Below are 24,036 nucleotides of genomic sequence, written 5' to 3' on the forward strand. Positions count from 1 at the left end.
ATTGGGAGAGAAGAAGGGGGGATGTTGTTAAGTCCTCATCAGGAGTCAACAGGTAGTCTCTAAACTTAAAACTTGGATTTCTTTGAACACGGTGGCAGACCCACTGTTTTTGAAGCATCTTCCTATAAACCAGGCTTCTTCTCCCCAATAACAACGTTGAAAAGGCCTATCGGTGGGCCTTGACAGTGCTTATTCCTATACGTGTGTCTTCCCATATCCATAAATTTTTGGTTGTTTGTCCCACCAAAGTTGGAATCAAATTCCACTTCCCTTGAACATGGGTTGGACCCAGGAACTTTTAGCAAGAGAATGCATCAGAAGCGATGCTACATTTCTTTTATTTTTAACAGCTTTATTGAGATGTAACTCACATACCATACAACTGACCAAATGAAAGTATACAATTCAATTGGGGGGGGGGGGTTAATATATTACCATTTTACAAAAAATGGCAAAAGAGAACATAAAATTTGTCATTTTAACCATTTTAAAGTGTACAATTCAGTGGCATTAATTATATTCACAATGTAGTATAAACATTACCACTACCTCTTTCCAAAATTTTATATCACCCCAGACAGAAATTTGAACCATTAAGCCATAGCTTTCCAATACCCATCCCACCCTCCAGCGTCTGATAACTGCTAATCTACTTTTTGTCTTTATGAATTTGCCTATTGTAGGTACTTCATGTAAGTAGAATCATACAATATTTGTCCCTTTATGTCTGGCATATTTCATTTGAATAATGTTTTGAAGGTTCATCCATGCTGCAGCATGTATCTGAATGTCATCGCTTGTTACGTTAGTGAATGATATTCCATTTTATGTATTTAACACATTTTGTTTATCCATTCATCTTTGATGGGTACTTGTTTCCCTCTTTCGGCTATTGTGAATAGTGCTGCAATGATCATTGGCATACAAGTGTCCCTCCAAGTCCTTGCTTTCACTTATCTAGAGTGGAATTGCTGGGGATATATAAAGGATATACAGGGATATATATATATATGTGTGTGTGTGTATATATATATATATACATATATGAAGGATATTAGTGTTCTGCAGAGGAATAGAACCAACAGGATGTGTGTATGTATGTATATGTATGTATGTATATATATATATATATATATATATATATATATATATATATATTTCTACACTTACAGAGTGAATGATTTTAAGAACTGGTTCATGTGATTGTGGGGGCTGGTAACTCTGAATTCCACGGGGCAAGCTGGCAGACCAAAGACCCAGGGAAGGTGCAGCTTACATATGAAGGCAGTCTGGAGACAGATTCCTTTCTCTTTAGAGAGCCTCAGTTCTTTTCTCTTAAGGTTTTCAACTGATTGGATGAAGGTCACCCACGTTACTGAGAGTATCTGCTTTAATCAAAGTCTATCAATGTAACTAATAGTACTGACAGGATAATCTCATCTAAAAAATAGCTTCATAGTGACATCTAGACTAGTGTTTAACCAGATATCTGGGTACTGTGACCTAGGCAAGTTGACATATTAAATGCTATGTTTAGCTCTTTGAAATGCCAGAATGTTTCCACAGCAGCTGAACCATTTTATGTTCCCAACAGCAGTGTATGAGGTTCCAGTTTCTTCACATCCTCACCAATACTATTTTCTATTAAAAAAAAAAAATTAGCCATCATAGTGGGTATGGAGTAGGATCTCACTGTGGTTTTAATTTTCACTTTCCTAATGACTAATGATGTTGAGAAACTTTTCATGTGCTTGTTAACCCATTTGTATATCTTTAGAGACTATCTATTCAAGTACTGTGCCCATTTTAGAACTGAGTTATCTTTTTGTTGTACAGTTGTAAGGGTTCTGTATATATCCTAGATACTAGACTCCTAACAAATGTATGATTTGCAAATATTGTCCCCCATCCTGTATGTTGCCTTTTACTTCCTTGATAATGTTCTTTGATGCACAAAGGTTTTTAATTTTAATGAAGTCAAACTTCTTATTTCTTTCTGTTGCTCATGATTTTAGTGTCTTTTCTAAGAATCTGTTGCCAAATCCAAGGTCATGATGGTTTGCCCCTGTTTTCTTCTAAGAGTTTTATGGCTTTAGCTCTTATATTTATGTTGTTAATCTATTTTTAGTTTTTTGTGTGTGGTATGGTGTTAGGTAGGGTTCCAACTTCATCCTTTTGCATGTGTCTATCCACTTGTCCTAGTACCACGTGTTTAAGAGACTATTCTTTCCCCAGTAAGTGGTCTTGAACCTTTGCTGAAATCAATTGGCCAGGGATGTATGGGTTTATTTCTGGACTTCCAATTCTATTCCATTGGTCTATGTGTCTATCCTTATACCAGTACCATATTGTTTGGATTACTTTACAGTAAGGCCTGAAACTGGGAAGTATAAGTCTGCCACCCCCAACCCCCCCCACCCCAGAATTGTTTGGCTATTCGGGGCCCCTTGCAATTCCATATGAATTTGAAGATCAGCTTTCCCACTTTTTCAAAAAATGACTACCAGAATTTTGGTAGGGATTGCAGTGAATCTGTACATTGCTTTTGGTAGTACTGTCATCTTGATAATATTAAGACTTCCAATCCATGAACATAGGATGTCTTTCCATTTATTTAGGCCTGTTTAATTTCTTTCAAGAATGTTTTGTAGTTTTCAGTGTACAAGTCTTTCACTTCCTTGGTTAAATTTATTCCTAGGTAGTTTATTCTTTTGGATGTTATTGTAAATGGAATTGTTTTCTCAATTTCTGTTTTAGATTGTTCATTGCTGGTATTTAAAAACACAGCTGAGGGGCGCCTGGGTGGCGCAGTCGGTTAAGCGTCCGACTTCAGCCAGGTCACGATCTCGCGGTCCGTGAGTTTGAGCCCCGCGTCAGGCTCTGGGCTGATGGCTCAGAGCCTGGAGCCTGTTTCCGATTCTGTGTCTCCCTCTCTCTCTGCCCCTCCCCCGTTCATGCTCTGTCTCTCTCTGTCCCAAAAATAAACGTTGAAAAAAAAAATTAAAAACACAGCTGATTTTGTGTGTTTATCATGTACCCTGCAACTTTGGTGAAATTATTAGCTCTGGTAGTTTTTGTGGATTCTTTGGGATTTTCTTTTTTTTTTTTTTTTAACTTTTTTTTTTTAATGTTTTCTTTTTATTTTTAAGAGAGGGAGAGAGGGGCGCCTGGGTGGCGCAGTCGGTTGAGCGTCCGACTTCAGCCAGGTCACGATCTCGCGGTCCGTGAGTTCGAGCCCCGCGTCAGGCTCTGGGCTGATGGCTCAGAGCCTGGAGCCTGCTTCCGATTCTGTGTCTCCCTCTCTCTGCCCCTCCCCCGTTCATGCTCTGTCTCTCTCTGTTCCAAAAATAAATAAACGTTGAAAAAAAAAATTTAAAAAAAAAAAAAAAAGAGAGAGAGAGAGAGAGAGAGCAAGCGCACTAGTGGAGGCAGGGCAGGGGGCAGGGTGCAGAGAGAGACACACACACACAGAATCTGAAGCAGGCTCCAGGCTGTGAGCTCTCAGCACAGAGCCCGATGCAGGGCTGAAGCTCAGAAACCATGAGAGCGTGACCTGAGCTAAAGTCAGACATTTAACTGATTGAGCCACCCAGGTGCCCCTATTCTTTGGGATTTTCTAACATGTTGGATCACATCATCTGTGAATAGAAATAATTTTACTTCTTCCTTTCCAGTTTGGATACCTTTTATTTCTTTTTCTTGTCTAACTTCTCTGGCTGAAACTTCCACTACAGTGTTCAATAGCAGTGGTCAAAGTGGGCAGCTTTGTCTTGATTCTGATCTTTGGGGAAAGCTTGCAGTCTTTCACCACTGAATTGGGTGTTAGCTGTGGAGTTTTCATAAATGCCTTTTATCATGTTGAGGAACTTTCCTTCTATTCCTAGCCTTCTGAACGTTTTTATCATGAAATAGTGTTGAATTTTGTCAAATGCTTTTCCCACATCAACAAAGATGATCTTTTACATCTTTTCAAGATAAAATGCTTTAGTGCTAAAACCAGTGGTATATTTCAATGGAGAAGAGAACATAGAAAAAGTTCAGGTTGGGACACTGATCATCTGAGATAAAGGCAAAGAAAGCCCAGGGCTTAAAGGCTCCAAGGAAAGTAGATGGAGTATTAGGGATTAGAGAATGGAGAGTTCTAGTCCCAGTGCAACATTTTACCAAGCGGAATGGGATAAAGATGAGAAGAGAAATGCCTGCTTTTTGAAAAGCTTGGGCAAATTGTTTATAAATTCTATACAGTGTACAACAAATATTAACTGAAAATTAGGACACATGCAATAGAAGAAATATAATGAAACAAGAAGCTGTACCTGTAAGGTATGAGTACTGCTTGAAAACATCAGAAGGTGTAGGTCCTGTCAGCAGAAAAACATCAATGATTCCACTCTCTGACATCCAATGCACATCAGTTCGAGATCTGACCTTTTGTTTAGCTGCAACGGGGCCCATCTGGGTCAGTGTGTACTAGAAAAAGAATGGAATGAGGGTCTGAAAAGTTTCCCTCTAGCTTACAACATTCATCCATATGTAAGTAACTGGTACATACTGTTAACTTTCACTTGATTATATTGCAAAGACTTTGGTGGCAGAGAATTGCCACTACAAAGCCCAGGGCTATGACTACGCTAGTTTTTTTGTTGTTGTTGTTTTGTAAGTATGACATGCAGCCATGATCCATAAGCTCACCTTTACTGCAGGCTCTGTATTGATCTCCACTAGCGTTTCTGAGGCATTCAGCCAAAAAATGCCTAGAGTCCTGCCTGGTTTGTGGGCCAGGAGATAAGGCACTGAACCATAAATGCCCATTTTGTCATGTATTTTATATCCATAGACATCCAGATTATAAAGACGGTAAGCATCGCCATCACTGAAACAAAGATGGGACTATCATCAATTACAATCACAAATATATTATTAATGAATAGCATAGCTCCATTCTCCCCTGCAAACACTTGAGTCCTATGCATCTTTCAAGGCTTTACTCGTACTACTTTCCTAACCCAACCAAGGTTAATGTGATTCTCCTCCTTTGATTCCTTTGGCATCCCCTTCTGTGACAACTGGCATGCATGGTCTCATAGATATCTTTTTCTTTCTTTCCCTTTCTTTCTTTCTTTCTTTCTTTCTTTCTTTCTTTCTTTCTTTCAAGTTTATTTATTTTGAGAGAGACAGAGCAGGAGCAGGGAAGGGTTAGAGAGAGGGAGAGAGAGAATCCCAACAAACACAAGAACTGTGAGATCATGACCTGAGCCGAAACCAAGAGTTGGCTACTTAACCGAATGAGCCACCCAGGTACCCCTTAGATATCTTTTCTGAATACCTCTTGTGAGGACTATTTCCTGTGAATCCTCTACAATAGCAAGCACACGGTAAATATCATTGGCAAATTGTGTATTTCTCTGCTGCTAAAACAAAATGACAGATAGTGTCCTAACATGCTTCTACAGTACTGAGTAGGGAAAGATGGGGAACTGAATTGGGGTGGGAAGCATAGAGCTTGGCTTGGTGTGCGAGCAGCATAGTTTCTGATTCACTTGTTACCATGCCCAACTGTTGTGGAAACGGCATCTGAACCCTTGATCAGACTGCTTCTCTTTGGTTTTGCTTCCTTAGTCTGACGTCTTTGGCATTTACTTGTCAATAGTGTTAGTCTGAAATGATCCCCCTAAGGGAATCAAAGGTGACATGAGATGCCACAATTTTTCTTGTTTTTTAATGTTTTATTATTTTTGAGAGAGAAGAGAGCGCAAGCAGGGGAGGGCGAGAGAGAGGGGGGAGGACAGAGGAGCCAAAGCAGGCTCTGCACTGACAGCAGCAGGCCTGATGTGAGGGGCTTGCACTCATGAACCATGAGATCGTGACGTGAGCCGAAGTTGGACGCTCTACTGACTGAGCCACCCAAGGGCCACAAGATGCCACAATGTCTCATTCTCTGGCTCAGAGGTTGGTAAACACCTTTTTCTAGGTCAGTGATTTTCACCCTGTATTCTCCCCAGGTTCTGCAGAAAAGCCTAGAGAGGTGAAAGCAAAACCTAGGGAGGTGGTATGATGAAGCTCTCTCTCCTGCTTCAATCACAATAGTTCCATATTCTTACTTTCTCTGTATATTTTTAGGTTCAGAATTACAGTTTTATAGTTCTCATTTTTTTGCCAAAAATAAGATAAAAATGGAAAACCACTGCTCAAGGAGGACAAGACCAGGCACATATTGGCTCAGGCTCGACATCTCACATATTTTCCCTTCAAACTTTTACAGTCCAGGGGTGCCTGAGTGGCTCAGTTGATTAAGCATCTGACTTTGGCTCAGGGCATGATCTCAGTTTGTGGGTTCGAGCCCCACGTTGGGCTCTGTGCTGACAGTTCAGAGCCTGGAGCCTGCTTCGGATTCTGTGTCTCCCTCTCTCTCTCTCCTCTTCCCCTGCTCATGCTCAATCTCTCTCTCCTTCAAAAATAAATAAACATTAAAAAAAAAAAACCTTTTACAGTCCAGAAACCAGAGCATCCTATAAGAATTTTTGTTTTCACTTTACCCAGTATTTTTAAGTTGGTGTGATTCTGCATGTTGTGGGATCCCATAAAGATGCTCAAATCCGTGCAAGGAGAAATCCAAACCAATGGAGGCAGGGCCTGTAGGGACCAGGATATAGAATTTTGCTTCTTAATGGGACAATCATTTAAGGAAACTCAGTTACTTATGAGTGTAGCAAGATGACTAGACTAGGGATTGAGAGACCTGAACTTGCCCTGATCAATCAGTAAATCATGGTGTGCCCTTTCTGTAAGATGTTACATTTAGGTACTGTGGGGATACAAACATGCACAAGACAAAGTTCTGGTCATTTGTTAGTGTTTCCTTAGCTATATGCTTGAAGCTCTCTGTGTTCTCATTTACAGTAAATATTCTTTCGATCTGTAAAGCATACCTATGAAGTTTTAGATTTTTTTTTTTCTAATCTAAAAGTTCCTAAAATGTACTTCATGCTTCTTTGCATTAGGAAACAAAGGATACTGAGCAATTTTAATCTTCACTAGATGAAAGACTGGATGTCTTCTGCCTGATCATTTATTCTTACTGCATACAGGGACTATAATGCCAAGACCATCAGGAGGATCTTCCCTGGCTCCTAAAAATATCCCTTCCCAATGACTGTAGATACGTTTTTGGTTTTGTTTTTAACCAAAGACAAGGTCCTTTATTTAACAATTATTTTAGAAATATGGGGAAAATGCAAGTAACTAAGAGAGATAACAGACTTAAATTCACTCTTAGGTAAAAGTATTTGACATCAAATGGTCCTTATTTAAAGGAATTTCTGGAAAGGGGGTGCTATAGCGAAGGTAAAAAACATTATGATGTTACAGAAAGGAAAGCCCGATGGCCCCCCTACTTATAAACTTTGGACACATTGTCAGCCCTGATCATTATACTAAGTTATAGATCCAGATGCTAGAACAGCAATTCTCAAGGAGTTAGGGAGGATCTATTATCCTACTGGGTAGGAAGGAGGAAGGAGGAAAGTGAGTATTTCTTCCAACTATATAAGCTCCAAGTATCTGAACCATATATCCAAAAGAGACAAACTTTTCACTCCCCACCACACACATACTATCACTAAGTCTAGTGAGAAATTTCACAGATGGGTATGTGATACTTGTGTGAATGATGGGGAGGCTTGGAAAAGGTTGAGAACCAATGGCTTGGAATATTGGAGCTAATGAGCTTTAGAATTTTGTTTCTCATCACTTGACTCTCATAAAAATAGAATGTGGGATTTGCGGCTGTCTGTATACTGAGTAGTACCAGCAGTGTGCTGACCTAGGCCCTTAACATGAGACCACTGAAGGTACATACTCACTATTTCTCTGTTGATATACATTATTGAACAATAAAGGATCCAAATCTGACATTTCTGTTCTCCTTACAGAAATCACTTCTTTAGGTGCCAGAGCTCAAGGGACTTATAGGTAGCAACATTTAGTGATTTTGGCAAGATCTGCTTTAATACTACACAAGTTTCAATTTTACCATTAACTTTGACATCCACAAATTTTCCGAATTTCTCCTCCCACAAGCCTAGATCCTCTTGGTTTTCCTGGTGGCACAAAAAAAGGAGCAAATTGAGTTTATACATTGCAACAAATGTGGTTACCACAACAGTACATTTTGTTTGGATTATTAAAAAATTAGACTGAGAAAATGAGTCTGTCTTTTAAAAGACCACTTTGTGGGGCACCTGGGTGGCTCAGTCGGTTAAGTGCCCAACTTCAGCTCAGGTCATGATCTCACTGCTCTGAGTTCGAGCCCTGCATCGGCCTCTGTGCTTACAGCTCAGAGCCTGGAGCCTGCTTCAGATTGTGTGTCTCCCTCTCTCTCTGCCCCTACCCCGCTCATGCTCTTTCTTTCAAAATTGGATGGATGTTAAAAAATGTTAAAAGACCTGTTTGTGATGTCAGTATATGTAACAAATTTGATCTGTGTTCTACATAAATGCCAGTAATCATTTTTTATTGTGGTAGAATAGACCTAACATAAAATTTGCCATTTTAATTATTTATTTACTATTCATTTTACACATTTTATTTATTTTTTAAGTAATCTCTACACCTGATGTGGGGCTTGAACTCACAACCCTGAAATGAGGAGTTGCATGCTCTACTGATTGAGCCAGCCAGGTGTGCTACCCCACCCCCCCTTTTTTTTTCATTTTTACCATTTTATGTAATTTAATTAATTAATTTATTTATTTATTTGAGAGAGAGGGTGCAAGTGAGAGAGGGACAGAGAGAGAGAGATAATCCCACAAGGGGCAGAGAGGGAGAGAGAGAGAAATGGGGCTCACATGAGTGTGGCTTGAGCTCACCCAAAGGAGGGCTCAGGCTCACCCTATGTGGAGCTTGGCTCAAACTCACAAATCATGAGATCATTACCCGAGCTGAAGTCCAATGCTTAACTGACTGAGCCACCCAGGTGCCCCTTATTTTCACCATTTTAAAGTGACATTAAGTACATTCACATTGTTGTGCAACTATCATCACCATCTATCTCCAGAACTTTTACATCTTCCCAAACTGAACCTCCACACCCATTAAACAATAGCTCCCCGTTTCTTCCTCCCTCAGCTCCTGACAACCACCCTTCTACTTCCTGTCTCTATGAATGTGACTACTATAGATACATAGATTTCTTATAACTAGAGTCATATAGTATTTGTCTTTTTGTGACTGCTTATTTCACCTAGTATAATATCTTCAAGATTCATCCATTTTGTAGCATATGTCAGAATTGCCTTCCTTTTTAAGGCCGAGTAACATTCCACTGTATGTATATACCACATTTTGTGTGCACATTCATCTGTCAGTGACTCTTGGGTTGCTGGACTGTTTTCACCTTTTGGCTACTGTGAATGATGCTTCTAAGAACACAAGTATACAAATATTTGCTTGAGTCCCTACTTGCCCTTTCAGATATAAATCCATGAGTGAAATTGCTGGATCATATTGTAATTCTATATAATTCTGAGGAATTGTTTGACATGAGTATCTTTACACAGGCCAAAATGCTGTGAAAGCACTTTGAAAAATGCAGTCTTGGGGCACCTGGGTGGCTCAGTCAGTTAAGCATCTGAGTTCGGCTCAGGTCATGATCTTATGGTTCATGGGTTCGAGCCCTATGCTGGGCTCTGTGCTGACAGCTTGGAACCTGGAGCCTACTTCAGATTCTGTGTCTCCCTCTCTCTCTGCCCCTCCCCCACTTGTCCTCTGACTCTCTTTGTTTCTCTCTCTCTGATAAATAAATAAGCAATAAAAAATTTTTTTAAAAGGGCACCTGGGTGGCTCAGTTGGTTAAGTGACCAACTTCAGCTCAGGTCATGATCTCACTGCTCTGAGTTCTAGCCCTGCATCGGCCTCTGTGCTGACAGCTCAGAGCCTGGAGCCTGCTTTGGATTCTGCCTCTGTCTCTCTGCCCCTATCCTGCTCAGGCTCTTTCTCTCTCTCTCTCTCAAATATAAATAAACATGAAAAAATTTTAAAAATATATTTAAAAAAAGAAAAATTCGGTCTTTACATAAGTAAGATCTTTTAAATCCTTTTTTTTTTCTTGTAAACGTGTGAGGCACAACATTGAGAATCAAATAACTTAGGTCAAAAAGCAAACATTTTGGCTGAGGGGGGTACTTTGCCGCCCTCCTTCAATTAGCCAAACTACGTGAGAAGTGAGGCTGTTCAGGTTCACAATCTTTTGATGTAGAGCCCAAAACTTTCTTGGCTCTACAAGTTTCCTTTCTTGGCTTTACAAGTTTCATTCTTCCTCTCTGGCAGAATGAAGAAGTTTTCTAAAAATTGTATGTGTGCATGAAATGTATGTTTCTTTTTTATTTATTTATTTTTTACATTTATTTAGTTTTGAGAGACAGAGAGAGACACAGCATGAGCAGAGGAGGGCAGAGACAGAGAGGCGGATAGAATCAGAAGCAGGTTCCAGGCTCTGAAATGTCAGCAGAGAGCCTAACGCAGGGCTCAAACCCACGAGCCGTGAGATCATGACCCGAGTAGAAGTTGGACACTTAACCGACTGAGCCACCCAGGAGCCCCGAAATGCATGTTTCTTTTTAAAAATGAGCCCCTGGGGCGCCTGGGTGGCGCAGTCGGTTAAGCGTCCGACTTCAGCCAGGTCACGATCTCGCGGTCCGTGAGTTCGAGCCCCGCGTCAGGCTCTGGGCGGATGGCTCGGAGCCTGGAGCTTGTTTCAGATTCTGTGTCTCCCTCTCTCTCTCTGCCCCTCCCCCGTTCATGCTCTGTCTCTCTCTGTCCCAAAAATAAATAAAAACATTGAAAAAAAAAATGTTTAAAAAATAAAAATGAGCCCCTTGCCCATTTCTAGGTGGTTTCTCCATAATTATAAGCTTCTGTAAAGTGAGCTTCTGTGTGTGTGTGTGTGTGTGTGTGTGTGTGTGTTTAAATCACATCTGAATTCTTATTGTAGGGACTATTATTCTGGGGTCTGTGGATGGCCTTTAGAGTTTGTGAACTCCCTCAAACAGTATAAAAATTCTGTTTTATAGAGAAGGCTCATAGCCTTCAGCAGATTCTTTGCATCTGTGATGCAAAACCACTATTTAAGCTATCTAATTAGAGGTCTCCCCACAGCTGATTTGACATATCGTCACAAAACTGTCTAAGGCTATGTCTTAGTTGTCCTTCTCTATTTGGAAATGGAAAAAATATTCTCTCTCATATGAATCAGCATGGGTCAGTCCTCAAGAGGAAGAAGCATGTCCTTACTGCACTGGAAATATGTTTCACTATTCCTGGTGGCCATACCTACTGTCAGGGATCCTTCAAAGATGCATGTGGCTTTGGATGAAGAGAAGATTTCTGGAATATTCATTTTTCATAATTCAGCTAAAATAATCCTTTAAAAACAGACATCAGACCATGTATCTCTGCTGCTTACAACCTTTCCATAGTTTTCCTTTGCTCTTAGGTTAAAGTCGAAAAAGGTTAACAAGACATAAAAGAATGCCAGCTTCATGGTAATGGGGGACTTTGATTTATTCAATGATATCTCACCAATTCCTTGAACAGTGCCTGGCATATAGGAAATACTCAACAAATATTTGTCTACTAAAAGAATTATTGTAAGACTTTCCACTGAATTGCCCCTGCCTATCTCTCTGGCCTTGTTAACACAACACTGTTTCCTTTGCTTTTATTTTTCCTGCTAAAATATATACATATATATATTTTAAATTTCTTCAAATGTGCTCCTTCCTACCTCAAGCTCTTTGCATATGAAATCCCCTCTATCTGGAATAGTGTTTTTCCACCTTTTGACTAGCTTATGTATCTTCATGCATCAGTTTTAGCTGTTAAGTCATTTCCTACAGGAGGTCTTTCCTGACCCTCATCTTGGTCAAGTTCCTTGCTATCTTCTCCTATAGCACTCTTTTGTAACACTCCTCATGCTTGTACTTGTCAGAGTCTGTCTTTCCCATTAGATTCTAAGATTCATGAGGACAGGTTGAGATTTGTGTCATTCATGGCTGATTCTTCTTGCCTAGCATAATTTTTTGAGCTGGCACAAAAGCAGGCACTCAAGAATTACCTGTTTTATGAATGAATGAATACATGAGTAGACGAATGAATCAATGAGATAATAAGGTGAGCAAGAGACAGATGGTCTCATTTATATGCAGTATTTATCAAGTACCCATTTGTAAGAAGAAGGGAAGAACAGAACAATTATATCCCACATATTGATGGTGAAAGAGATTTGAAAAAAAGGTAAATTGCTCAATCTGTATTACCTGAGAAGTGTCAACTGATGTGTCCTCCTTATTTTCTTTGGTAGCTCTGTTTTAATATAAATAAAGTTGTTTTACTCAACGGAAGACTAACAGAATTTTGTTCAATGATAAAGATTTTAATTTCTAACTTTTGAGACCCCATAAATTATGTCTTTTAACTTATTAAAATAATTATAAAAATAAGTTTATGAAATTGAGGAACTTTTATGATGAACATTAATCCAATAGCTTGATTTGTTAAAATGTAATATGTTTGAATTTTCTTATTAACCCTTAAAAAACTTTATCAGTTTTTTTATCATACATGTAATACGTAATACAATATCAAAACAAAATATAAGCAAGCAAGGTGGAACACTGCTCCCCTCTCTCCAATGTTAACCTCCTACAAAGCAACATAATGCACTGTCTTCCAATTTAATTGTAACAATTTAAACTATCGGGCATACGTGGATTTGAGTGCTCATTTCTCCCCGTTCTTAACAATACTGAACCTTAGACACTTTTAAAATCATTGCCAGGGGCACCTGGGTGTCTCTGTCAGTTAAGCGTCTGACTTTGGCTCAGGTCACAATCTCACAGTCCATGAGTTCGAGCCCCCCATCGGGCTCTGTGCCGACAGCCTGGAGCCTGCTTCAGATTCTGTGTCTCCCTCTCTCTCTGCCCCTCCCCCGCTCTTACTCTGTCTCTGTCTCTCTCAAAAATAAAGATTAAAAAAAATTCTAAAAATAAAAACAAAAATCGTTGGCAGTCTAAAATTTTAGACAAGGTAATGCATTTCACTTTGAATTTCTTTCATTAATGACGTAAAGTGCTTTTGTATACATTAAATGGCATTTCTATTTCTTCTGTGAATTGTCTATTCACCCTCATTATACATTAATTTTTTTAGTGTAAAATACAGTACGAATATAGAAGAGTATATAAGTTCAGAGGTTAAAAATGAATACTAAAGTAACGACTACGAAGCCACATAAGCAACAAACTTGTTCATTTGGCATCATAGCGCCTCTCCTCAAATGTATCATCCATCTCCTCGCTGTGCTCTTCAGAGGAACCGCTTTACCAAGTTTTGTGTGGAATCACTCCCTTGCTGTTTTTTATTCCATTCCCACGAGTGTACGAGTCCTCAAACGCACATTTGGCTTTGCCTTAAAAATTTTTTGATATTAAAAAATTTTGATATTCATCATGTTAATATATGTTGCTGCAGTTTGTATCACCCATTGTTTATTTGCGTGTTCCTCTTTTTCTTATCAATCGGTATAAGTTCTTCCTATAGATGCATATTAATTTTTGAATTCTTATACATGTTAAAAATTTGTGGTGAAATTTAAGACAACTAGTATGTTGCCTTTTGATTTTTTTTATTTCATTAAAAAATTTTTTTTTAACATTTGTTTACTTTTGAGAGAGACAGAGAGAGACAGAGCATGAGCAGGGGAGGGGCAGAGAGAGAGGGAGACACAGAATCCGATGCAGGCTCCAGGCTCTGAACTGTCAGCACAGAGCCCCATGAGAGGCTGGAATCCACAAACCGTGAGATCATGACCTGAGCTGAAGTGGACACTTAACGTACTGAGCCACCCAGGTATCCCTGGTGCCTTTTAATTAAAAAAAAAAATTAACAAATTTTATTTTTTACAACAGTTTTAGGTTCACAGCAAAACTAAGCAGAAAGTGTTGAGTTCTCATATGACCAACTGTCCCTACACACTCACAGTCTCCCCCGCTGTCAACATCCTGTACCAGAGTGCTACATTTATTACAATCAATGAACCTGCACTGACACATCATTATCACCCCAAGTCCATAGTTTATATTAGGGTTCATTCTTGGCATTGTACATTCTATGAGTTTTGACAAATGTATCATGACATTTACCCACCACTGCAGTATCATACAGAGTAATTTCACTGCCCTTAAAATCTGTGTACTGCTTAGGTATCCCTTTGGCTTACTTAACCCGTGGAAACTACTGATCTTTTTACTATCTCCATAATTTTCCCTTTTCCAGAATTTTATATAGTTGGAAACATAGAGTAGGTAGCCTTTTTCAGATTGGCTTCTTTCACTTGGTAAAACTTGCATTTGAGTTCCCTCCATGTCTTTTCATGGCTTGATAGTTCATTTCTTTTAGGTACTGAATAATATTCTATTATTTGGATGTACCATAGTTTAATCATCTACTGAAGGATATCCTGACGGCTTCTAAGTTTTGGCAATTATGAATAAAATTGCTATAAATACTCATGAGCAGGTTTTTGTGTAGACATAGATTTCCATCTCCTTTGGGTAAATAATAAGAAGCATGATTGTTGAATTATATGGTAAGAGTATGTTTAGTTTTGTAAGAAATTATCAAACTGTCTTCCAACATGACTGTATCATTTTGCAGCCCCAACAGCAATTAATGTGAGTTCCTGTTCCACATCCTCCCCAGCATTTTGTTACCAGTGTTCTGGATCTTGGTCATTCTAACAGATATGTAATGGTTTCTTGTTTTAACTAATGACATATGATGTTGAACATCTTTTCATATGCTTACTTGCCATCTGTTTATCTTTTTTGGTAAGGTTTCTGTTCAACTCCTTTGTACATTTTTGAGTGTTCACTTTCTTACTGTTGAATTTTAAGAGTTCTTTGTATATTTTGGATAGCAGTCCTTTATTTGATGTGTTTTTTGCAGATATTTCTTCCTAGTCTGTGGCTTATCTTCTTATTTCCTTATCATTGTTTTTCAAAGAGCAATAGTTTTTAATTTTTTTTAATTTATTTTTATTATCTTTAAAAGTTTTTTTAAATTTTATTTGAGAGAGAGATAGAGCATGAGCCAGGGAGAGGGGCAGAGGGAGAGAGAGAGAGAATCTCAAGCAGGCTCCATGTTCAGTGTGGAGCCCAATGCAGGCTCAATGCCATGACCCTGGGATCATGACCTGAGCCAAAATCAGGAGTTGGACCCTCAACTGACTAAGCCACCTGGGTACCCCTAGTTTTTAATTTTAATGAAGCCTAATTTATCAATTATTTCTTTCGTGAATCATGACTTTGGTGGTATATTAAAAAATCATCACCATACCCAGGTCATCTAGGTTTTCTTCTGTTATCTTCTAGGAGTTTTATAGTTTTTATTTTACATTAGATCTATGACCTATTTTGAGTTTTTATTTTTAATACTTAAAAAGTGGAGACCAAAGCAGGGCTTGAACTCACGACCCTGAGATCAAGCCCCTGAGCTGAGATCATGAGTCAGACGCTTACTGACTGAGCCCCTCAGGTGTGTGAAGGGTGTAAGGTCTGTGCCTAGATTCATTTTTAAATATATTTTGATTCAAGTAAAATTAATATACAGTGTCATATTAGTTTGAGGTATACAGTATAATGATTCAATATTTCTACACATTACCCAGTACTCATCACAATAAGTGTACTCCTAATCCCCTTCATCTATTTCACCCATCCCCCCCTCACCTCCCCTCTGGCAACGCCCAGTTTGTTCTCTGTATTTAAGAGTCTGTTGTGGTTTTTTTTTGTCTTTTTATTTGTTCATTTGTTTTGCTTCTTATATTCCACATGAGTGAAATTATTAGGTATCTGTCTTTGTCGGACTGACTTTACTTATCATGGTACCTTCTAGATCTGTCCATGCTGTTGCAAATGGCAAGATTTCATTCCTTTTCATGGCTAATATTGTGTGTGTGTGTGTGTGTAGACACTGTCTTCTTTATCCATTCATTTATGGATGGACACTTGGGTTGCATCCATATCTTGACTACTGCAAATAATGCTGCAGTAAACATAGGGGTGCACATATGTTTTTGAATTAGTGTTTTTGTTTTCTTTGGTTAAATACCTAGTAGCCAACGCCATTTATTGAAGAGGCTATCTTTTCCCCATTGTATGTTCTTCCTTCCTTTGTTGAAGATTGACTGTATATGCATGTATTTATTTCTGGACTCTCTATTGTGTTCCAAAACTCTCCATGTTTTGTTTTTGTGCCAATACCATACTGTTTTGATAACTGTATCTTTGTAGTATACTTTGAAATCAAGGAACATGATACCTCTAGTTTTGTTCTTCTTTCTCAAGATTGCTTTGGCTATTTGGAATCTTTTGTGGTTCTGTACAAATTTTAGGATTATTTGTTCTATTTCTGAGAAAAATTCCATTGGTATTTTGATAGAAATTACATTCAATCTGCAGACCGCTTTGGGTAGTATGGAGATTTTAACAATATTAATTCTTCCAATCCATGAGCAGTGTACCTTTCCATTTGTGCTGTCTTCAGTTTCTTTCATCAATGTCTTATAGATTTCAGGGTTCAGGTCTTTCACCCCCTTGGTTACATTTAACCCTAGTTATTTTATTCATTTTGATGCAATTGCAAATGGGATTGTTTTCTTAATTACTCTTTCTGATAGTTCATTATAAGTATATAAAAAATGCAACAGATTTCTGTATATTTGTTTTGTATCCTGTATTAGTGAATTAATTTATTAATTCAAAGAGTTTTTAAAAATGATTTATGTGTTTATTTTTGGTAGAATCTTTAGTGTTTTCTGTATACAATATCATGTAGTCTTCACATAGTGACAATTTTACTTCTTTTCCCATTTAGAGGGCTTTTATTTCTTTTTCTTGTTTTATTGCTGTTTTTAGGATTCCAGTATTTTTGAATAAAAGTGACAAGAGTGGGCATCCTTGTTCTGTTCATGTTCTAAGAGAAAAGGCTTTCAGCTTTTCACTGTTGAGTATGACGTTAGCTGTGGGTTGCCATACATGGCATTTATTATGTTGAGGTATGTTCCTTCCATACCAACTTTGTTGAAAGATTTTTTATAATGAATGATGTTGAATTTTATCAAATTCCATTTCTGCATCTACTGAGATAATCATATGATTTTTATCCTTATTTTTGTTAATGTGGTGTATCATGTTGCTTAATTTGTGGATACTGAACCATCCTTTTATCCTTAGAATAAGTCTCATTTGATCATGGTGTATGATTCTTTTAAAGCATTATTGAATTTGGTTTGCTAATATTTTGTGTAGGGTTTTAATATCAATGTTCATCAAGAATATTGGCCTGTAATTAATTTTTTTTTTTGGTATTGGTTTTGGTATTAAGGCAATTCTGGCCTCATAGAATGAGTTTGGAAGCATTAAGTCTTCTTCAATATTTTGGAATATTTTGAGAAGAACAGATAATAACTCTTCTTCAAAGGTTTTGTAGAATTCACCTATGAAGTCGTTGTGTAGTCCTAGCCTTTTGTTTGCTAGGCATTTTTGGATTACTGTTTCAATTTCATTACTCACAATTCATTCACATTTTCTATTTTTTCTTGATGCAGTCTTGGAAGGCTGTATGTTTTAGGAATTTATCCACTTATTCTAGGTTCTCCTATTTGCTGGCATGTAAATGTTTGTAGTTGTCTCTTATGATCCTTTTTATTTCTGTGGTATTGACTGTAACTTCTCTTTCATTTGATTTTATTTATTTGGGCCCTCTATTTTTCTTGATGAGTCTGGATAAAGTTTTATCAATTTTGTTATCTTTTCAAAGAACCAGGTGCCCCCCATTATTTCTCTAAATAGAGTTTCTGTCCCTCTCTCTCTCTCTTCTCCTTCTGGGACCCCTATAATGTGAATGTCCATATGCTTAATGTCCCAGTGGTCCCTTAAACTACGCTCATTTTTTTTAGAGGCTTCTGGGTGGCTGAGTGGATTGGGCGTTCGACTTTGGCCAGGTCATGATCTCATGGTTTGTGGGTTCGAGCCCCGCATCAGGCTCTGTGCTGACAGCTCAGAGCCTGGAGCCTGCTTTGAATTCTGTGTCTCCCTCTCTCTCCTGTCCCTTCCCTACTCACACTCTGTCTCTCTCTGTCAAAAATAAATAAGCATTGGAAAAAAATTTTTTAATAAATTAAATTATTAAATTAAATTAAAATTAAATTAAAATTAAATTAAATTAAAATTAAATTAAATTATTAAATAAAAAATTTTAATAAACTATGTTCATTTTTTTTAAATTCTTTTTTCTTTTTGCTGTTCTGATGGGGAGATTTACACTACCTGTCTTCCCGATTGCTGATCTGTTCTTCTGCGTCATCTAATCTGCTGATTCCCTCTAGTGTATTTCTCATTTCAGTTATTTTATCCTTCAGCTGATGGGTTCTTTTTGTGTTTTCTATCTCCTTATTGAAGTTTTCACTGTGTTCATCCATTCTTCTCCTGAATTTGGAGAACATTACTCTAAATTCTCTATCAAGCAGATTGCTTATCTGTTTTGTTTAGTTCTTTTTCTGAAGTTTTGTCTTGTTCTTTCATTTGGAATATATTCTTCTGTCTCCTCATTTTGCCTGAGTCTCTGTTTGCTTCTATGTTTTAGGCAGATCAGTTACATCTCCTGATCTTGAAGGAGTGGTTTTATGCAGAGGGTGTCCTGTGGGCCCAGTAGCGCAAACACCCTCGTCATCCTGGTCAGGTGCCCCAAGAGCATTCCCTGTGTGGGCTGTGTGCATCTTCCTGTTGTGGCCAGGTTGCAACTGGTGCAAACTCACAGGTGTATGGGGCTATCCTCCAGCATGACTGTCTGTGAGTTCTGGCTGTGACTGCTATGGTCATACTGGTTAGTGGGGCTAGCCCCTGGCCCATCTGGCTGAGAGGCCTGGTTGTGACTGTTGTGAATATGCTGGTGTGTGGGGCTGGTCCCTGGCATGGCTGGCTGTGAGGCCTGGCAATGACAGCTGTGAGTGCACTGGTGGGTGGGGCATGTCTCCTGCTTGGCTTGCTGCAGGGTCCAGCTGTGACTGCTGTAGGTGTTCTAGTGTGTGGGGATGACCTTCTGGGGCAGAGGTGCTGAGGAGGGGTTCTGGTCCCAGCTGGGGTTGCCTACTGCAAGTGCTGGGGTTGGAGGCTTCTTGGCAGGAGCTCTAATGTGAGCTAAAGCACCTGCCAGGAATGCCAGGGTGCAGAAACACTTGAGAAGGTCTTTAGGCTGGGAGGTGGCTTGGGTGGGACAAGTCTTCAGGGGAGCACTGGGGTGGGGTGAGTGGCACTAGCATAGTAAAGAGTGCCAGAACTGATATCCACTAATGCTGGGCCAACTAGGTAGAAGGAGTAAGAAAAATGGTACCCACCAGTGCATCTGTCCCTGGAGGACATTCCCACAGATACCTGCCATTCTGGCACATCCCCTAAAATTAGTGAATTTCCTTCACATGTAACCCAGGGATTTTTCACATGGTTGCCTCTGTGTTGGCACTCAGAGCAGGTGTGACTCTGCACATGCCATCAAAGAGCAGTGTGTCAGTTTCCTACTGCCCTCTGACTCTCTTGGACATATGCCCTGTTGGTTTTCAAAGCCAGACGTTAGGGGAGCTTGTCTTCCTGGTGCAGGTCCCCTGGCATATGGAGATTCATGTGGGACTCAGGCCTCTTCTTCCTCAGGGCAGGTCTCTCTGGTTGTAATATCCCTCCCACTTGTGGGTTGCCGCACTGGGGATGTGGAACCTGACTAAATAAACCATGTCTCTGCTCCTCCTACCTGGCACCTTAATGTGTCTTTTTCTTTATATCCTTAGTTGTATGTTCTGTTGTTAGTCTTTAGTTCATTCTCAGAGATCATTTTCTACACGTAGTTGTAGAATTGTTTTTGTACAATCTTTACTCCCCACCCAAGGGGTAGGCGCACTGTTCCTTAAGGTACTCCAATACCAGGTCAATGCGTGAAGTGGATGGAGCAAGCTCCTATTCCATCTCCTAGTTCCAAAAAATCCATTTAATATACTGTATTGTCCTCACATTGAGGGTGTAGCAGATATTAAACTGTTAAGGACAGCTGCTACACTTGATCTTAGCCAAAAGGCCGAGAAGTGATGTAGTTGTAGATTTGGATGTGTGTGTGGGAGGAGGTAAGCTCAAGATGTTCCTACTCTGTGATTTTTTTCATCTGGAATTCATTTTTCCTAATGTTGCAAGGCTTTTTCCAGGTGGATAATCTGATTTTCCTAACACAAATGTAAATGGTGGAAATACAAACTAGTTCACAACTTCTATAGGAGGTGATCTGGCAGCACGAGTCAAAATTACAAATTCACAAACCATTTGATCAGCAATTTTACTTCTACGACTCGTCTATGTATATCCTTGCATGTATGCAAAATGATACATATATAAAGTTATCCATGAAGTGAGTAGCTGTAAAACAAGATTAGAAATAATTTTAAAGTCCACCAAGAGGAAATTTACTAAATGAATCATTGTGTAAGTATGCAATTGAAACTATATACCTGCTTTAAAGAAATTAGGAACTATCAAATTGGTAAAGAAGAAACAGCAAAGTGCAGAATAATGTATAAAGGTGGTATCATATGTGTCAAGGAAGGATAAAACAAAGAATATATATATCTTACTGGATGGACATAAATTATCTCTGGAAGGATACATAAAAAACTGGAAACACTGATTACTTTCAAAGATAGAACTAGGTAGCTCAAGGACAAATGGTGAGGATATTTTTCACTATATACTCCTTTGTAGCATATGCTTATTCTAAAAAGATTAAGGCCCAACTTAGGTTATCACCTCTAAAACACAAATAATGGGAGTTTATTAAAAGAAAAAATATTTTAAATATAAATAACCTGGGGACTGGGTTTACAGGTATTTGTTATGCTATTAGTATTTTTCAGTTAAAAAAAATAATTGAATATTCATAAGGTACTAACAAGCGGCAGAATTATGGGTATTTAAATTTTTCTTTTCAATATTTTCTATTTTTCCTATAATGAACAGAAACTATCTCTGTAATAAGAAAACAAGATTTGGGGCACCTGGGTGGCTCAGTCGGTTGAGCATCCGACTTCAGCTCAGGTCATGATCTCACAGTTCGTGGGTTTGAGCCCCGCATCAGGCTCTGTGCTGACCGCTTGCTCAGAGCCTGGAGCCCACTTCAGATTCTGTGTCTCCTTCTCTCTCTGCCCCTCCCCTGCTCACGCTTTGTCTCACTCTGTTTCTCAAAAATAAATAAATGTAAAAAAATTAAAAAAAATAAGATTTATATTGTTTGTTTGTTTTTAGAAAATAAGGTTTTTAAATATAAAAACCACTGTGTGGCAATAATGAATGTTCAATGCTTTCTACAGAACATTTAAGATGTTAACTATTAGGATAAAAGTAGAAAGAGCTACAGACTGGAGAATTTAAAAACAATATTGGTAAAAAAAAAAAATGGAAGAATCTTCCCCTATGACTACCTCCCAGTTCATGTGACCCTCATACAAACAGCTTTGATCGAGTGACTGTTTCCTTATAATTCTTGGAAATTATTCAAGTGTAAGTTAATTGAAGTTATTTTAAGGGGATACAATGAAGTTCTGCAGTCAAATGCTCTACCCCTGAGCTATACCCCCTAAAATGAAGTTCTGAAGACATATCAGTTCACATTAACATTTATCAGTTCTCAACAGAGAGTGCTTTTTAAGAGTAGACAATGCCATCAGTTAAATGCATGGGATGTGTTAGGAGGGTTAAGTTGCAAAAGTCTGCGAATCATTCTTGTCATCAAGCCTGCATTTATTTGCATGGGTGAAAAGATGAAATTTCTCAAAATAATATTTCAGCAAATAAGGTGAACTAAGTTTTCATGGTGATATATCAACTATTTAGGCAAGTGATAATCATGATCAAGTTTTCTGACATTGTTTTGCTTTGTTTTAAAGAGAAAGAGGACAGGATGGTGGGGAGAGAGAATCGTAAGCAGACTCCATGCTGACTATGAAGCCTGACATGGGGCTTGATCTCATGCCTCTGGGATCATGACCTGATCCAAAGTCAAGAGTCAGATGCTCTCCTGACTGAGCCACCCAAGCACCCCTCTTATGTTCGTATGCCAAGTAATGTGCAAAAATACCTTTTCTTGAGAGGAACTTGCAGGTGCTCAAAGTACAAGTGGCCCAGGGAGTTTATGCTCATCACAACCTCTTCTTCAGACATTAAATCTACCTTGAATGGGTTTGCTGTGATATGACACTTCAGATCTCCTTTTCCATCAGCCAATACCAGACTACCTGCATCCCCTGAGGATGAAATCAGCCTAGAAAACAAAGCAAGAAGAGAGAAATAGGTTTACATAGCTCAGTGTGATTCTCAATTCAAATTAATGTGCAAATCCATATTCATGGGACATAGGGGTTTGGTGTCAGAAAGCCTAGACTGAATATACCTCTATCATGCACTTGGAGTATAACTTTGGATAAGTTAGTCAGTCTATCCAGTTCTTAGTTCCCTCATCTGTAAAGTAGAAATAATAAAAGCAAGAACAAATAGAGCTTTTGGGGAGAACTGAGTGGGATGATGCATGCAAAGTACTTAAGTACTTGGCAGTGCCTGGCAAATAATAATATGTTAGCTATCATCATCATTTCCTTGGGCTGGACAGTCTAGGAACACTTTGGTGCACAGAATCTAAATACTGCTTTTCTTTCTCATTTCAACCAAATACTCAAAAACTAAGGAAATAACATAGATTGGGTTATTGACCCGGTGGGTCCACGGTGAGATGCAATCTCTCCTGACTCCCATCAGCTCTGATTTGAGAGCTAGACTGTTAGGATATTCTGGATCCCCAGAAATCATGTAAGCCCAGAGACAGTCACTTAAAATCCTTCAGAGGTCTAGATATTTCTTTCTCTGGTGCACAGTCACTCTGGTAAATGGTCACATGCCTCCTTAGGGAAGGTGAGGAGGGATATTTTATGTTATTATATTCTTGCGAAGTCCTTCTCCCTGGATTTCTAGGCAAGATACTTGGGTTTTGTTAACTGTCTGGAGTAGTATGAGAGTTGTATATCACTGTTTATCACACCCAAATGCAGGGGCTCTTGGGTGGCTCGGTCAGTTGAGCATCTGACTCTTGATCTTGGCTCAGGTCATGATCTCATGGTTCGTGGGTTCGAGCCCTGTGTCAGGCTCTATGCTGGCAGTGCAGAGCCTGCTTGGGGTTCTGTCTCTCCCTCTGTCTGCCCCTTCCCCACTTGTACTCCCTTTCACTCTAAATAAATAAATAGCAAAATGGAATTCTTTTGATTGTTCCATCAAATAGGACTTTAATGCATCTATTTCAGTCCAGTGGACCCTTTGATACATTGTTCACTGCCCTGAGAGTTAAACATTTTGGGTACCATACATGCCCTGCTGTGCATTATGGAAACATGTTCACCTTGTCACTAATAACTAAATGCTGCTACTTTCATTATGCACCTGGAGTCTCACCATCTCCACTGAAATCAGGGAGCCCATTTTGATGGCATCATTTTCCACCATTATTTTTAGCTCATAAAAGACATTCACTCACTACAATGCTTTCCAAGTGTTCCTTCATCAAGTTATTTCTCAGTGAAAGGAGTCTCTTTGGAACCTCTTGGAGAGCAAAATTAGGGGCTAGTTGTGCTGTTGCATATGACATATCCACTTCAACATCTTTATCTCCCTAAGTCTATGGATCATCTTTTCTACTCTGTGCCAAGGCTAAGCTGGTATCTCAGCTTCATTCAGCAGAGTCCATAGCTGAGTACAGATTATAATTAACCAACCAAGCAAATAATTAGACCCACTCCCAGCTGTCCAAGCTAGCATATCAAATTTAGATTCTTTGGTACCCATGTCAATAAATTTAATGTGGTCCTAAAATTATGTTCCTTTCTTTAGTCTAGGAATCCCT

At 38.9% G+C, this 24,036-nt stretch overlaps 1 protein-coding gene and 1 non-coding gene across 5 annotated transcripts in view; both read right to left on the reverse strand.

The window, feature by feature from the left end:
* The window catches only part of GANC (glucosidase alpha, neutral C), a 75,472-nt gene that overhangs the window by 34,706 nt on the left and 16,730 nt on the right, over nucleotides 1–24,036 (reverse strand). For all 4 annotated transcript variants that reach the window (XM_043554161.1, XM_043554160.1, XM_043554158.1 and 1 more), the window contains exons 5-10: nucleotides 22,228–22,410; nucleotides 12,315–12,360; nucleotides 8,033–8,099; nucleotides 6,537–6,633; nucleotides 4,693–4,873; nucleotides 4,317–4,470 (exon numbers count right to left, since the gene is read on the reverse strand). In XM_043554161.1, the coding sequence (XP_043410096.1) occupies nucleotides 4,317–4,470; nucleotides 4,693–4,873; nucleotides 6,537–6,633; nucleotides 8,033–8,099; nucleotides 12,315–12,360; nucleotides 22,228–22,310 (628 nt within the window). In that variant the 5' untranslated portion in view covers nucleotides 22,311–22,410. The remainder of the gene's footprint in view (nucleotides 1–4,316; nucleotides 4,471–4,692; nucleotides 4,874–6,536; nucleotides 6,634–8,032; nucleotides 8,100–12,314; nucleotides 12,361–22,227; nucleotides 22,411–24,036) is intronic.
* Nucleotides 19,997–20,193, reverse strand: LOC122469904. Its single transcript, XR_006293782.1, has one exon. It is a non-coding gene; the product is annotated as a U2 spliceosomal RNA (small nuclear RNA).

This window comes from Prionailurus bengalensis, chromosome B3, assembly GCF_016509475.1.
Source record: "Prionailurus bengalensis isolate Pbe53 chromosome B3, Fcat_Pben_1.1_paternal_pri, whole genome shotgun sequence".
In the NCBI taxonomy this organism is placed as follows: domain Eukaryota; kingdom Metazoa; phylum Chordata; class Mammalia; order Carnivora; family Felidae; genus Prionailurus; species Prionailurus bengalensis.